The sequence below is a fragment of the Neurospora hispaniola genome (assembly GCF_033458365.1).
Source record: "Neurospora hispaniola strain FGSC 10403 chromosome Unknown B0T23scaffold_2, whole genome shotgun sequence".
NCBI classification, from domain to species: Eukaryota; Fungi; Ascomycota; class Sordariomycetes; order Sordariales; family Sordariaceae; genus Neurospora; species Neurospora hispaniola.
The window spans coordinates 950621-966932 of NW_026944407.1; the positions used below are offsets into that span (position 1 = coordinate 950621).

Consider the following 16312-nt stretch of genomic DNA (forward strand, 5'->3'; position numbering starts at 1 on the left):
CTAATAAACCCCGGGCGCAGGCAGCGGTCGGGCAAGATCAGTTACGACTTGGAGGCGGTCTCTGCATGGAAGGTGAGGTGAAGGCCTCGCTCGTTCTCCAGTTCGCCAGGGTCCCTGCCAATGACAATACACACACGACATACAACCTTGCCAGCAAAAACACCGCTCTTGGTAAGTACCGGTAAAGGCCGTACCTGCTACAAAACCTGTTCTCCGCAACCAGCTCATACCCACCGGTCTTTTCTGACCTCCTCTCGCACATCATCATCGAGTTGCCCACTCCTTTGTTTCTTCAATTCTCCTGCCTCCGGTGCCTTCGTTCTTTACAAGAATTGCATTCTCGCCGCCGGTGTCCTCTTGTCCTTCTTTGGATGCTTTAGCTCTTGTTTTTGGCCCTTTCATCCCACCCCGCACCCTGCAGTGCAGTACACAGTCCCTTGCCTCGCGGTATACCTACCTAGCCCAGCTTGGCTGCTTGGTTTCCCTTGTTGGCACACAATCGCTCGCAAACGATCTGCGATCTCGACCTCACCTTCTTCCCGTCAATCAATCCGACCATAATTTTGGCCGACCTAAAGTGTAGCCCCCTAACGACAAAACATCGAATTGGACTTTAACATCCTTCGCTCCCGCCTTCCTATAGCTCACTGCATTGCACAGCATCACTATCCCGGTACATGCGCCTGCGCATTGTCGCAACGCCAATCGCTCTCTCGACATAAACAGTCGACTTATTGAGCCTCCCAGGCCACGACGCCATGGCTCCTTCCTCCAGATACTCCAGCAATCTGGGGCAAATCATCGAGTACATTCCCGGTACGTGTGAACTATGTGTGCGCCGCTCCGGTCCTCTTAATCGATGCTACATTTTTTTGTTTTGCTTCTGGCTCCGTTGTCCGAAAACTCCATGTTCATGATCCACCCGCATCCCATGTTCACCGCTCCGCAACGGAGCTGCCCGTCCCAATATGTGCACCTTTGAATATCCTCTACAATATCAGCAATTGCCTTACAGTATACTAACCTTTACAGACCGATTGTACCTCGCATCTTACTCTGAACCTCCTACCGAGCATACCTTGTTTCCCTACCCGGATCCTGAACCACGGTCCCCGCGCAAGCGCTCTCAACGAACAATCGACCAGGTCGCGGAGCGTAAGAAGCCATACTACTTTACTGTCGACGATACTCTTCTATATAATGCCTTCCACCACGATTTTGGCCCGTTCCACATCGGCCACCTTTACCGCTTCGCCCTGCAGTTTCACGAAATCCTTGGGGCCAAGGAGAACAAAGACAGGCCGGTAGTGTTCTGGAGCAGGGCCGATCCACGCAGTAGGTCATCTAAGTCCGCCTCCTCGAGAACAGCAATGATTGCTGACCAATGTTACCTCAGGTCGTGCCAATGCCTCTTGTCTACTAGCTTGCTACATGGTTTTGATCCAATCGTGGCCTCCGCATCTGGCTCTGGCGCCGGTCGCCCAGGTCGACCCCCCTCTAATGCCGTTCAGAGACGCCGGCTACAGCCAGGCCGACTACGGCATCACGGTTCAGGACGTTGTGTACGGCGTTTGGAAGGCCAAGGAGGAAGGCTGCTGCGTGTTGGAGACATTCGACCTTGACGAGTACGAAAAGTTTGAGAGAGTTGAGCACGGCGACTTCAACTGGATTACACCCAACTTTCTGGCATTTGCCTCTCCTCAGCATACCCCGGTTGCTCCCACCCCTGAGGGGACCGAGCAGTGGTCACTTCTGCCAAAGACCCTAGCCGCCGTCGACGCACATCCTACGCTGCCGCAGCCCTTCAAAAATGTCCTCAGGCATTTCTCGGAGCGAGACATCGGTCTTGTCGTTAGGCTGAACTCGCAGCTCTACAATCCCTCGTACTTCGAAGCCCTAGGAATCAACCACATCGACATGATCTTTGAGGACGGAACATGTCCTACCCTTTCGACCGTACGGAAATTTATCCGCATGGCCCATGAAACCATCTCTAGGAAGAAGGGCATTGCTGTTCATTGCAAAGCTGGTCTCGGCCGTACAGGCTGCCTCATCGGCGCCTACCTGATCTACCGACATGGATTTACAGCAAACGAGGTCATTGCCTACATGCGCTTTATGCGCCCAGGCATGGTCGTAGGGCCTCAGCAGCATTGGTTACATCTGAACCAGGGCATCTTCCGGGAATGGTGGATCGAGGAGCGGGTTGAGCGGAGGCTGCGCAAAGAAATGGCAGCCGCCGCCGCCGCCGCCGCCGCTCAAGCTAACGGGACAGCGCATCCCAGCACCCCTATCCGTGCCGTGTCGAAGACGAGTATTGGTCGTAGCTCTAGCAAAAACGGCGTGTCCACACCCTCTAACAGAGGATCAGTTCGGACACCGCTAGGCGAGATCGACCGGGACTCGGCGCGTGACAATCACATCGGCGTACAAGAGGATTACCTCCCCGCACCTACGCCAGGACAGCCAAGGAAGACGCAGCGGGGCGCAGTAGATCGCCAGAAAGGATATGGCCGGGGAACTATTCAGACCACTGTGGAGGAAGAACCCGTTCCCATGACAGAAGTGACAACCGAGGTGATTACAGTTCACAAGAGCTCAAGAGGGCCGAGTTCAGAGGAGGAATGGAATCTTCGAAGATCTCGGCGAAGACAGTCTGCCGCTCCAACTTCACCAGGACAACACCCCGAACGGTCTGTCACCCACCAAACCGCTACCACGAAAACGACTGTTTATCAAGTCATGGATAATGATGCATCGAACGATATCGAGAACATTGGTACTGCCGCAGCACGAATCAAGGCCCACGACCACGCTCCACGCACTAGTTCCGCGTCTGGAGTTTTGACCAAGATACGAGGCAACACTAGTGCGAAACGCCATCCACCTGGGAGCGTCAGAGAAGCTGGTGTTCGAAAGACGAGTGGACGAGTTGGGAGTATAGGGAACTCGACAACCAGTCCGGCCGCTGTATCGGCAATGCGTAAAATAAGTGGGATGTGACCCCATTCTCATGAGTCAAGAGACTATACTTCACTTGATGAGTTACAAACGAAAGCTCCGATTCATTGGCTTCATGATTCATTTGAGATACAAAAAGAAAAGGTGCGTTCAAGAGCATAGGGTTATGCCTTTGGGAGTCTTGGGTTTCTCAGTGGCAGCAAGCAAACTTGGAGCATTCAGCGAGCGAGATGCAGCATACTGTTTTAACCATCACGTTTGCATGATCAGCACTTCATTTTTTTCTCATGCATGACGGCCTCTCTGGCATAGAGGTTTTGTCTTTGGAGGCGTTTTCTTCTGGTTTGCAAGGTCATACTTGGGTTGTGAAGGATACTACGATATATATCGCATGGGTATGAGCATGGGAATGAGGGCGAGGAGACAAAGGTGATTCCTTTTTTTCTAAGCCGGGTCATATTCTGGCATGACTTCTTTGGTGCACTTGGGATTTGGACTACTTTTTCGATTCGTCATGGATGGATGATGAGGTTTCTGTGTTCGAGTACTGCTGTACGGAGTCATGGATAAGATCAGATCGGTTAGACGCCTGGCACTCGAACAATATCACGGCTTTTCAGTTGCAGTTCTGGCTTCCAGTGAAATCTGAGCCTGATGATACTTCGGTTGATGTTCACTCCCAGCCATCATTGCAGTGCAGCACCATGGTCCCGACTACTCTTCCCCCTCTCCGTACTGTGTAGGATAGCCGAGAAGCCCCATGCCGCCTCCGGAGATGTCGCCCTCAGCTGGAGATCCTCATCGAGGGCCGGAAGTCTGCGGCGAGTGACCTTCTGACCCGTGCAGTCAGGTGAGTGTACTGTATAATATTGAGTCCAATTCTCCATGCGCGGTCTACGGTAGCTGTCTCACGAAGGACAAGTGAAGAAGGCGATGGTGATAAATTGGGTAGCGATTTTTCGGTTGCAATGCCCTCAGCGTACCTTAACAGTATATGTTAGCTGTGTGGTATGGTTGCCGGACGGTCAGTGGTAGGATACTATTGACATGGCCATCTCAGCAACCCCGAATCCCCTAGGCACTGCAGCATCAAGCGACGGAACTTAATACTGAATTGGTGGGAGCTTTTCCATGACATCCATGCGTGCACACCTGCACCGGAGAATCAACAGCTAAGCCCAGCTCCTTTCGAGAGGAGTGCATCCAAAAACCACCGCGTTGTGAGCTCAGCTACCAACGGTGGAGCAAACAAACTGTTCATTCAATTCCCTGCAACGATCGTTACTTCTTCCTAACCGTCGAGCAACCACTCGACAACTGTGAGTCCAGTTCCCACGTGGCATTATCCCCAGCTAATATTGGAGTTAGTAAGGGAAGGAACGAAGGAGCAAAGATCCAGAAAAACTGAAGCAGATGTACATCTGTTAGTGGGACTCGACCTTAATTATGTAAAATTTCATCGCTCTACTACCCCTTCTAACAGATATCCCTGCGGTGTACTTACATTGCGTGCACTCATGGTCATCATGATGAAGAAGTTCCTGCCACTTTGGCATTCAAGTTCCGTCTTTTGAGTTGTCCGTCACGCTAAGAAGCTGAGGACAGCGGATGACAGAGGTACCGTGACCATGTAATGCAAATGACATGAATTTGCGGATCGATTGATACAAGAGATTGCCTTTCAACAGATTTTCTCCTGATGGTGTCTTGGAATATTTAATTACTCGTATAGTGCATACAATCTAGTATCAACATAATTATGTCCGCGCGCATCATGGAAGGGCTCAACATAGGTACTCAGGCGCATTGTTTAACAAGTACTGGAAGTACTAAAGTCTGTACAATAACACCCTCTACCTTACATCCAGCCATCAGGCCGCTTGCTTTGCTTCTTCTTGATACTAGGTACATTCTATCCTGTGCCGTAAAAAGCCTCTAGTAGTCGTAACCACTTAGAATAGTAGGGAGAGTATATATTTGTGTAACTTTTCTTCAAAGTCGAGCTACTTGTTTGTACCTGGAAGCAAAAGAATAATAGGTTCATAAGAAATTGAACTTACAGCAAGAATAGACTAGCATCTTTAATTCTTCTCTTCACCATCAAGCTAAGTTTAGTCTGACAACCAAGCAATTGTACACAAAGTCGTTAAGTTTGGGAGGATTCAAATACGTACTCATTTCCCCATATGATTGCCCTTGCAGTGCACTAGCAACTCTAGCCATAGCCCGGGGATCCATCTGTGAGACATGAACTCGACGCCGGCAAACAACTGAATGACTATCTCGTTGGTCCCCGACGTTTACCTCATTTCCGTACAACACCGTCCAGCGTAAGAGAGATATATGAAGTGTGTAAAATGTGCCTGTCGAAACGCTGTAGGATTAGCACGCCGCGGACACTTAGAGAACTGTTACCCGTTCCCACTCGCGCATCATCCTGGTGTTATCAAAACCGAACCGAACGTATGCATGCATGCTCATTGCGCTGCACTCTGTAGATGCCCTTCTGCGTGTCACTAACCCTGGAGCCCAATCCCCTGGTCATCAATCATTCTCGGTACCTCTACCGTTGCGGGTGATCGTCCCGTCCATGCCCTATCAAAGTGCTGCGCGTCTGATCTTGGCTTGATCGGATCTCTTTTGTACACTAGTATAACCCAAACTACAAAATAGCGTTATTGCCGCCAAGCGGATATTGAGCGTGGCACTATTAAATACGTTCGGGGTCGTAGTGAAGATCTGAGATGGGAAACCACGATTGCTCAACTGCTGTATTCTCTAACCATGCATATGAGCTGTATAGCAATGACACCTGTAATGATACCCGAACCTGCTCGTCCGAGACACCCTCTTGGCGTTGAACACTCCAAGGAATAAAGCTCGCCCGATCACTATGCCGAAGGTAGCTCTAGTATCTGTAAGAGATTTGCCAAAGGCACTAGCTAGGAAGAATGAAGAATGAGGGGATCCCATTGGCCTGATTCCTCGCATACAGCTAATCCCGCCGTGCATATGTATGCTTCTTTCGCACCGAAACTGCCAGGTTCAGTGGGAAAAAACGGTATGCTAAGGCTGTTGACACAGATCATTCCCAAGATTCCCTAACCTACAACAAAAAGAGATACTTTAGTGTGAGAAGTGGTTAGTGCCTAGAAAATCCATGGCCAATACTTTTCAGGTCCTAAAACCGACCCTCGGACCAGTGCTATGCTCCGCGCCCGTAGACCGATAAGCTTTTTTTTTGTTATTTTGTTTCTTTGCAGAAATGATAGAGGAAACGCGTCCACTTGATACCGTGTCATTGTATACGTCTTCGTTAAAATCACCGTGACTCAGTTGGGCTGCTGGCGGAGGGGGAAATAGTACGCTGGCATGGGCTCCAGATGCCAGCGCTTGATGCCCTTGTTCTTGAAAGCCTCGTCCCACTCTTGAGTTAGTTCCTTGGGAATAGGCCAACCATGCTCGGTGCTTCGAAGACGCATGCGAACCAGATGGCGCTTAGTAGATGCGTCCTCTCCGTTCACAAAGCCCTCCCGACGGTGCAGAACAGCCAGATTGTTGATGAAATGTATGTCTCCAGCCTGGGTTTGAATCTCCATCTGAGACGCCTTCGCGATGGCCTCAATTGCATCCAAAGCCTCCACCTGACGAGCAGTCAAGGATGGCAGATGCTGAGGACGGGGATGGGCCTGGTTCCCAAGAAGAGCCGCTCGGCCAAAGTTCATGATGAGCTTCGAATCTTCGTAAAATATCACCGGACGGCATTGAAAGCGGGGCCTGAGTAGGACATGTTAAATGGAGTCTTGATAACGTGAGATAGGCCTGTGTGATGGTAATCACTTACATGGAGAAGGGCCAGTCGCTGCGCGCCAAAGTCCGAATGATGTCGGGTCGAGTGGCAGCCAAGACATTGTAGATGGTGTACGCAGAAGCAATAATACACTTGCCCCCAGTTGCAGCTGTGCTCCTCGTCAACCAGCTGACAATATCGCCAGCCTCCTCATTGTGGAAAGTCTGCAACAAAGGGTTAGTCAAATTTACAATGGCCTGTCAATACTGCGTTGTCCACTCACTATGGACTTGTTCGAGTGGCGATGATGTTCAGCAGCCTGTTTGGTGCTGTCATCCACAACAATGTGCACTATTCGAGATGTCAGCCACAGAGCATGATGAATGCCACCACAACGTTTGACTAACCGAGCATGTTACCGCGCTTGTCTTGTCGACCGCGTTGCTCCGCGATGTACGATTGGAGACCCATGTAGGCCAATGTCAGGTCCTCAACAGAGAAAGCTGCGCGATCAAGGCCCCGAATTACGCCAAAACCCTTGCCGAAATGGACATCCTGTCCAAGTGCTCTGAGCTTCAAACCGAGCGTGGGAAGCTGGAAGGAATTCGGCTCGACGAGATAACCATCCTGGTCAAGAGCTGTACGCGGTCAGTGTGATGACCAAGGAACCTAATGGGGAGCAACCTACATTTGTATTCGGCAATAGCCTGCTTGACTTCGGCCAAGTCAGTGCCGGTCAAACACAAGATGTACTTGGATTCATCGGCAAAGTCAGACCCAGTCCAAGCCAACTTGGATCTCAGTTCAGACGGAAAGCCGCTAGGAAGAGCTGGGGCCTCGGCATTGGTTGCGGCGGCAAAGGGGAAGTCGTTGTTGCCAACGATTGGAGCAATAGCCGCGGCGAGAACAGGCCCAGAATTGACTGAAGACATCGTGCAGGTAGTCGTCTGATAGGTGGGGTGCTTCGTGTATAGCTGCGCGGTAAATGTTAGCTTCAGGGGTGCCCTTGCATACATTCCTAATAAATGCCACTCACCTCAGCGAGCCACTGTCTATCTCAATAAGGCAGGAGGAAGACTTGCGACTCACGGTTCCCAAGGCAGGAATATGGCACTCACTTGGTGGTCTGGTGGATGCTGGGTTGTTGAATATATGAACTGAAGCAAGGACTCGGATTGTCGAGACCTTGGAAAGCTGGAAAGTCACTTTTAAGTTGAGGTGAGATCGGCTGGTTGACAAGATCACAAAGAAAAGATTGAGGAGATGTCTGGCCTTTTATCAAAAAACCGGACTGGCTTTTGGATAGACGTAACACATAGGCAGCTCCGGGTCAAACTTGAAGTCCTCTTGCCAGGTCAACGAAAAGGAAACCAGTCTCGACTCGGTCGACTGCGCTAGCGCTTAGGAGCTTGACAGGAGGATTTTCTGAACTCGAATACGGAAAGAGACACGAGTCTCGTCATGGCTTCCGTCGACGATGGTGCAGGTACGAACGGTACCGTTGATCAACGTGATGCTTCTTGCCGACGACATGTTGTGAACCAGAAGGATAAGTGCAGGCCGGTGAAGCTGTCAAGGTCGAGTTCATGCCACAAGCACAGTATATGAGTTGGTGTCGAAGTCAAACTTGCCGGAATTGGAGACAGCAGTGGATCTCTAAGCTGCCGCTAAGAAATGAAAGAGAAAGAAGTTGCTGACAGGGAGTGTACAGTTTCCCCTGCAAGAGGGTCGTGCAAGGTACCTACCTAATGACCATGTTGATGTCAGTGAGCTGGGCATGGGTGGCCGATAGGTGAGGTAACCTGGGGGAAGTAGATAGTACACAACAACATGGAGCCTAGATAGGACAGAAGCATCACTGTAACTTCTTGTTTAGATATCAAACCCAGAGCCATGGTTGGGGATATTGCGGGACAAGGAAAGCCCTACGGGTTGATGTCGAAAGTGGCGTCCCATCCCCGGTCCTGGGCCACCACAGGACATGGTCGGTGGTGACATGGCACCTTTCTGGCATCCGCGGTGACGGAAGGGCTAGGCTCAGCTGGAAAGGACATGCAGCGCCAGATAGGAATTGCATGGGTTTGAGGTTTGTTGTAGCTCAGGTGTAGCAAACATTCCCAAAAAGAAGAAAAGAAGAGCAATACATGTCAGCAAGGTGACTAGAGCACTCTAGGCTACATGGTAATGTGTAGCCCGGAATCGGGGACCGTGCAGGAACCGGCCCTGGCGGCTCTCTCCCGAGGCGATACACTAGATATAGGAGTACCCGGTAAAGACGGGGCCGGGCTTCATGTCCCCAACAAAGTAGCGTAAGTGACATGCAAGAACAGGCATTGCAAAGGTGATCATCACGTCAAACATTGCTAGGAAGAGTTCGCCGGGGACCGGATAAGAGTTTCCACTTGCCAGCTGTACCTACCTTAGCATACTTAGGTAAGTAGTCGATGGTGGCGAGCCGGAAGTAGAACGTCTCACATCACAGGGCCGGCGGAAACTGTGATGGGCCTTCGAAAAAGAGCCGAGAACAAATTCGACCAGCAGGCACGATGCACACGACAGCCGAATCTCTACGGTCGTTGCGCCAGCCCGAGCGACAAGCTGAACACACAACTACACGATGCACACTTGCTGCCGCACGGTGATTCGCAAGTCCGGCTACGCAGAGTTGCCACATCGCCAAACTTGAAGCAAGAGAGACCCAGCTGGGTGCAGATTGACGGTCGGTGAGAAACAAAGACAAGGAAAGAATGAGGACGAAAACTGAGTGTCCCGACAACCAGTTGTCGAACCTGTCGGTTTGACTCGGCGTCAGTCCCGGAGGAGGGAGAAAATGAAGGGACCATGGAGGGGACTTGATGACCATTGCCTTCCCGCCATGTTGTGTGACTTGTGTGACCCAAAATACAGCTGAGCGAGACTGAGCGAACTTCAACTAGGGCTGTAATATGGGAGATGGTTGAAAGCAAAGGCTCACCGAAGGTAACAGGTTAAGAACGATACCCGGACAATGCTGGTGCCTCAGCTTGGGGCTGTCCAGTGGCCAAGTGGAATTGAGGACGATGGCTGAGAGCCGAAATGAAGGAAATCAAATTAAGGATGATTTGTACCATATCCTGCATCGTACATAAAGAAAGGATGTGCAAGTGTTGGTGTGTGATCGTTTGTTTGAGATGGGCAGCAACCGGACTTGGTGTCACTCACGGTGCCTGTCTGGTCAACCTGTGCCAACCGGTGACCAAATTCTGTTTCGTGGCTAACAAAGGAGGACGTCATTGCAGTTCAGAATCTGGAGAATCCACGTCAATCTTCGTTGGTCTTCAGCCTTCATGGGTGTGAAGACGGCAAGACCAAGTTGTCCACACTCGCACTTTCCGAAAACCAGCAAACACACAGTAGGCGAGAGTATGTTGAGTGGTTGGCCTAACAACTGACCGAGTGACGACTAGGTCTGAGTAGTTAGTACAGGGTGCGATCACAGATCAACGGGTCACTGCAGGGGCCCGTTGAAGACAGCCGATGACACGAGTTATGCCTTATGGCTCGCATCTCATAGGTTTTCGCAAAGAGTAGTCGGCAATGAGCAACGGATGAGAGACGACTCGCGGGCATGTCCGGACAACCGGTGCCTGGTTGATCGTGTGTCGTTTTGGATTCACCCAATTTTACCCATGAAGGTTGGTGAGATCCATGGCGGAAGAGGCCGGGACGTTTTCCGTTGAACATATTGAAACTTGTTGGGCTAGCAGCTCGCCATGCGCAGTCAGTCTAGAAGCAGCAGGAAAGAGTGAGTGTCCAATGTATAGTAGGTGCCCGTCTTGCTACCTAGCCCAATCTGGGCAATCTTGCGTGGAGCCGTATCGAAGCATACACAGTGGTGACAGCGGTACGGTGCTTCTGCCATGTTGAATCGGCCGACTGCGTGGCCAAGCCGCGGCGGACCGGCTTCTGCTCACACCATCAAGAAATAGGAGACACTTCCCCCCCCCGAGTTCGCTTACCTAGTTCCCGAGGTAAAAAAAAAGGGGGGTAAGGTAACCGGCGAGATCGTACCAGCTGGTAAGTTGACTTTGTCAGTGAAAGTTGCTCTCTAGCAACTTGAAATGGTGATATTCAGGTAGCTGGGTTCATGTCTTCGAGGATTTGAACTGAATTAAGAGCAGCAAGGTCCCAGGACCTATAGTGTGAGAGATGTGGCAGCGGTAGGCTGGCAGGCGTACAGCAGATAAGACTTCAGACGCAGAATTGCAGCTCACAGGATGGCGTTTGAAGTCCAGCTGGGATATGTCCCTGTCTACTCGAAGAGTCGGCTTCATTGGATGGGCAGGATCTCGGGGCAAGATCCGAGTGAGGTAGAATTTGGGGATGGTGTACATGTAGAAATGGTCGATGGGATTCAGTTGGAGGCCGCAAAATGATTCCTTCAATCTTACCTGGCCGGATGCTAGAGCTTGGAGAGACCAGAGGAATGTGCAAACAAGGCATGGGTAGTACCTGCCATGATATGTGGTGACGGTAGGTAGGTAGGTAGGGAGGTAGGTAGTCGTCAAAGCCTGGATGGCATCGCGCATCAAAAGGCAGGGATGGAAGTTACCTCTAGGATGGAAGGACCCACTGGAGGTCTGAGAAACGACCCGCCCCCGCCCGGCCGCTCCGCCCCGCCCCGCCCCGTGCACCCACACCACCCCAGACCCGCCGCCTTGCTGGGGTAGAGTACATAAGACATGCGATGAACGTCGCCGCAAGGAGCCGCACTGAAGGTGAGACATGTAGCAAACAACCTCAACAAATATTTGCAACTTAGCGAGTCCTGTATCTGGCTTGATGTACGTAGAGGTGCTTTAGCTTGACAGCTTCATCGGGAGAATGCATGAGTGCTCGGTGCTTGCTTGCGCTCACTTGAGACGGCAATCCATCCTTCTCTCTTTGATTGAGGCAGATGCCATCTGTTCCGTTCATCCCGGCTCCAGGCATTGTTGTTCGTAGATAGCTAGCAAACTACACTATTGGTAGTGTAAAGCGGCAAAAGAGAAGACACTAGCCTATCATTTGGGAAGAACATTTTCTGTGTAGTTCTGAAAAGTGGTTCTCTTGCCGTTTTGAGCTGTGATGAAGTGACCCCAGCGAGCCGGGGTTACTACCAAGGTGGAACATCATGGATCATGTTGACGGGGATGTTCACAGCGACAGCCGACGATCCTCGCCGCATTCCCCGTCATCCTACAGCGGGCCCACCCACCTGGTTCGCCTGATGTCGGGTTGTTCAGCCGACAGACCACCTCTACCCCCCTTTCCTATATCTAGGTACTTGGTATGTAAACTACTTGGCCGGCTTCATGCATTTCTCTTCACTGTACTCGTGGGTGGCAGGCCTCGAATGGCACCCACAAGGTCTGATACATACCTCCAGAAATATATCCGCCGTCATCGCGCAATCATCCGTCTTTGGACAAGTGGTGACACACATCGCAGATGCGCCTGCATTCGCTGAAGCTCACAGCGGCAAGGAAGGTGCCAGGTTGCAGACCGAGTCCTGCGAGCAACCAATAGCAAAGGACGAATCACTTTCCGTCATTACTGACTGGATTGAACATTTGTGTAGACAGAGCAAGTATTTCTTTAAACCTAGGTAGGCATGTAACTTCCACTTCTGTTGTCTACAGCATGCCAACACGATTGGACGGAGAATCTCGAGTCATGCAAAGAAACGATTCTTCCAAAGTGAATTATTGAACCATATGCTTCCATATGGACAAACACCAAACTGAACGAATCATGCGAATCCATACCTATTTACACACACATTCATTCGCCCTATTCCCTGCTTCCACTCTCAGCAAAAGAGCCAAAATCCAGCGTTCTGTCGTCCTCTTCCTGGCCAAGGAACCTAGTTTGTTGCTCTTGACTCATCCCTTACACACACCAAGCAACTTAACAGCACGCAACACGCCCCCAACCGGATGCGTCCTTTGGCCGAGAGAGGGGGATTTTTGGCCGGGATGTGCCAGGACAGGACAATCCAAACGCTGCCCTGTCCCACCTCTTTCCCTCTTTTACTCTCGATGCGCCTCATCTTCATCCCTCTAATACACTCACACGGGGGTGTCCGCAACGACCGCCGGTCCTGCTCCTGCTTCTGCGGCATGCGATTGTAATGTGGGCTGCGTGCTTTCTCTGGTATTGGCCTAGCCCCCAGCTGCAACAAATATCCAGTTATCCAGCCATGGCATCGAGACAGCCTCCTCAATTTTCTACTTCCGCTCACTTGCAGACGACACGACCTGTAAACTTGGAACCAACTCGTCGACGGACCGTGATAGCACACGACAACATATGGACCACCACCCGTTCGTTGGGTCAGTTACCAACCAGCACAGCCAAGAGCCCCATCACCACCAGCATCCATCCCAGAGTCTAGGTCATGACTCGAGGTTGCCAGTTTGGCTCATAAAGCTGACTGACATAGTAGTACTGGTCCTCGTACTCTTCTCTCGCCAACACTTGTTCCCAATCTGATTCTGTTCCAGGAAAAGAGGAAAAACAAAAGTTAGCCTCCAACTCGCATCCGCCATGTGTCCTATGTTTGATATTTGGGGCAAGGTAGGTAGGTATAAATGTATCTGCAGCATTGTAAGAGTACAACTCACTATGTTCAGCTACCAAATTCCGTGTCTCGCGCACGAATCGCATGGCGTCTCCGTCAAGCTCCGCCAGGCTTTGGAGGTCTGGATCCTTGCATTCCTCAGAGAATGGGTAGATTGCCCGGTTGCAATAGTGGAAGTAGGCGAGAAGTGTATTCGCCCCTGTTTTTTGTTTCATCAGTCAATGACGTGCCTGTCAAATATGCATCGCATGGTCACATGGCCCAATAACCACGAACAAGGAAACCCGGAACAGAAAATAACCAAACAGCACCGTGACACTCTGGTTCTAGATTTGCCCCGCTCCGGGGGAGATCGAAATTTGGGCAAGTCAAGTCGGTAGGCAGCCAAGTAACTCACCAATGTTGTACTCTCTGACGCTGTCTTCCCTGGCAAATCGCCTCCCCAGGTTGTGTTTTTTGGCGTAATCTGCGTCGTGTTTGGTGATGAGGGCGATGTTGTGTAACAGGATAAACGTCACCAGATACGTGGTAAGCCATGTTCTCTGCTTCTTCTCCTGGGTCATCTTCTGCAGCTCCTCCAGCGTGTCTCGGCGAAGTTGGGGCTGGACCTGGTGGATCAGGATGGAATCAATCTGCGCTCCCATAACCGGGGGCAGCGGGATCTTGCCGCATAAAGGACTGTCCGGGTCATCGATAATATCCTGCGGCATGCCTAGCCTCTCCTCCCCGACGATCTCGAACGACTTGGTTGTCAGCCTTACTGACATCCAGAGATCGAGAGTGCTCTTGATCAGCCTGCGTTCGGTTTCGTGCGTGGATGAGTGCTTCATGATCTTAATGGCAAGAGAGTATGTACGTTGGAGGAGCCTTTCCTTGCGCAGCAGATAGGTGCAGCAGTTTCCCAGGGCCCGCTTGATGTACTCGTTGAACGAGGTCTTGGCGGATTCCATGTCGACGATAGCAAAGGCCGGGACTTCGGCTCGCTTAACCTCGCCGTTCTTGGAAACCCACTTTCTGTATAGGCTGTCGCCAGGCTGCGGCTCGAACTGACGGACCTGGAGCTCGATCCATTTACCGGTATACCCTTCGGTGACTCTGATTGTCCTCACTTCCGAAGAGGCCCAGTTTCCAATGTCATCTACCACGCTGTCTTTCCAGCGCTCGGTCCACTTGTGGTCCTTGACTTGACCAGGCTTGAAGAGCTTGATGTCCATGATCTTCCAACGCAGGCAGTTCAACCGGTAGATCTTGGTGGTGTTTGCCGCAATCTTCTTGCATCCCAGGCAGGGTCCCTTTTCATTTTCAGGATCGAGGTTGCACTACGTAGAGCAAAATTGCATTAATGAGGGGTGGTCCAATGACCAATGCAACAGAAAGTACTACTGACCCGAATTCGCTGCATTCGGCACCTGATACAGCTTCCAATTTTCCTGGTGTGAGCTGTCTGTTCACGCTGGTCGTGGTTCTTGAAGGGGCCACGTCTGGCTGAGATGGTTCTTGATTGGGGAAACATGTCAAATGCTGAGGATCGCTGTTGCATTTCGTATCTGATCGCATCATTCTTCACGCCAAAAGCTTGCTCGGTCATATTATAACCTTGATGTGTGCCCGGCATACTTCTCGTCCGTCCATACACTGAAGGGTCAAGTTCAGCTAGATAGCTGCTTGAGATGAGTGATGTAACTGTGGGACTCCCAAGATGCGGCTGGGGCGGCCGGACACCAGCACTCTTCACTGCTGCACGAGAGCTGTCAGGCGAACCATCGTAGTTAGCGATTGGCGAAGTGGTGGGATAAATCATCTCTTCTCTGGCTGTCAAAGGCTGCATTCCAGTTAGTGGAGTAGGCTGAAGTGGCGGGTAACTGGCTAAGAAAGGATCCCTAATTTCTGGATCACCACCATTCCCGAATAGGTTTATCGGATCTGATGGTACAGATGTCGAGCTCATGGAGACTGGGGTGGTAGGCTGAAAGGATGCCACGCCATCAACCATAGCTGGTCTGACACCGCCATACTCATGCTGTGTGGTAGGTGGGAGGGGTGAGTATTCTGCAGCCACAGTCAGAATTGCGGGTTTACCATCTCTCCCAACACCTGTGAACTTACCTGAAGGGCCGATAAAGCTTGAGAATGGCGGGCACAAGTAATCTCCGAGGCAGCTTGCTAATGGCCCGCCACTCCAACTTGGCGAGAAACAGCCAGGCTCAGCAGCAAAGGCAATAGAAGGTTTGCGGAACTCGTTGTTGGGATCATGATTTGATCGCCCTCTGGGTGGCGACTTCTCTTGGCTCTTCTCATGCCCAGATGCATCGTCCGTATATGATGTTGACATGGTGAGGGGTGGATTGAGACGTGGCCTCTTTTGGGAGTACGACTGCAGCTTGGTGAGTTCCAGAAGAGTGCCAACTGGGACCTCGAGACTCGGTGCGGCTTTCTCAAGCAACAACTGTCGCTGTTCTGGACGATGCAAGTTCAACAGATCGTAAAGAGACACTGTGATAGTCACCTCGATGTCGGGGGCCTGCCTAAGTATATACTGATTGTTGAGCGGCAAGTAGTTGTTGAGCGGCAGGGGTGGGGTCTCAAAACATCCGGGCGATGATCGATGAGGGAAGTCCTGAAGTACTGGCTCGGCAGGCGATTGCTCGGGACAGTAAGCCCGGCGCTTCCTTAAATTGGGGTTCTATACAAGTAACATCAATTCACCGCACATCGGATGAACAAGAAGGGCAGATGAGAGAGTGAGCGCTCAAAGAAGTGGTGCGCCAGGACCGGTGAGGCGGGCCATGGCAAACATGGAAATTGGGGAGGAGGGCTGGTGTAGGGGTATGGGTAGGATGACCCGGAAGAAGCGAAGAGTGTGAAGGCGTATGTATGTATGTAAGTATGCATGTATGTATGTATGTGTGTGCGAATGTGATGGGGGAGTGTAAGTTTGGGAAACATTCGACGGTCTAGCT

General features: G+C 51.3%; 5 protein-coding genes across 5 annotated transcripts; 3 read left to right on the plus strand and 2 right to left on the minus strand.

Annotated features, from left to right (window-relative positions):
• Positions 1–54: 54 nt before the first annotated feature.
• B0T23DRAFT_67444 (uncharacterized protein) lies at positions 55–695 on the plus strand. The gene has a single exon (XM_062841631.1). It carries the CDS (start codon positions 121–123, stop codon positions 559–561), a length of 441 nt encoding a protein of 146 aa, XP_062695120.1. The 5' UTR covers positions 55–120; the 3' UTR covers positions 562–695.
• Positions 661–3241, plus strand: B0T23DRAFT_67440 (tyrosine-protein phosphatase CDC14). The gene is made up of 3 exons (XM_062841630.1): positions 661–816; positions 1033–1335; positions 1397–3241. Exons 1-3 carry the CDS (start codon positions 759–761, stop codon positions 3001–3003), a joined length of 1968 nt encoding a protein of 655 aa, XP_062695121.1. The 5' UTR covers positions 661–758; the 3' UTR covers positions 3004–3241.
• A 3052-nt stretch (positions 3242–6293) lies between these two features.
• On the minus strand, positions 6294–7683 carry B0T23DRAFT_312323 (Clavaminate synthase-like protein; the record flags this gene model as incomplete). The annotated part of the gene is made up of 5 exons (XM_062834680.1): positions 6294–6738; positions 6806–6975; positions 7035–7102; positions 7159–7389; positions 7440–7683. The coding sequence occupies 5 exons, from the start codon at positions 7681–7683 to the stop codon at positions 6294–6296; spliced, it is 1158 nt and encodes a 385-aa protein (XP_062695122.1).
• Positions 7684–8499: 816 nt separating this feature from the next.
• On the plus strand, positions 8500–9478 carry B0T23DRAFT_393180 (uncharacterized protein; the record flags this gene model as incomplete). Its single annotated transcript, XM_062838062.1, has 4 exons — positions 8500–8543; positions 8628–8837; positions 8944–9060; positions 9193–9478. 4 exons carry the CDS (start codon positions 8500–8502, stop codon positions 9476–9478), a joined length of 657 nt encoding a protein of 218 aa, XP_062695123.1.
• Positions 9479–13162: 3684 nt separating this feature from the next.
• On the minus strand, positions 13163–15684 carry B0T23DRAFT_393181 (uncharacterized protein; the record flags this gene model as incomplete). The annotated part of the gene is made up of 4 exons (XM_062838063.1): positions 13163–13551; positions 13750–14671; positions 14740–15401; positions 15459–15684. The coding sequence occupies 4 exons, from the start codon at positions 15682–15684 to the stop codon at positions 13163–13165; spliced, it is 2199 nt and encodes a 732-aa protein (XP_062695124.1).
• Between the last annotated feature and the right edge of the window lie 628 nt (positions 15685–16312).

Coding starts and splice junctions, on each gene's coding strand:
- B0T23DRAFT_67444 (XM_062841631.1), top strand. CDS start 121: ATGACAATACACACACGACATACAACCTTGCCAGCAAAAACACCGCTC.
- B0T23DRAFT_67440 (XM_062841630.1), top strand. CDS start 759: ATGGCTCCTTCCTCCAGATACTCCAGCAATCTGGGGCAAATCATCGAG. Junction 817..1,032: donor AATCATCGAGTACATTCCCG/GTACGTGTGAAC, acceptor TAACCTTTACAG/ACCGATTGTACCTCGCATCT. Junction 1,336..1,396: donor GAGCAGGGCCGATCCACGCA/GTAGGTCATCTA, acceptor ATGTTACCTCAG/GTCGTGCCAATGCCTCTTGT.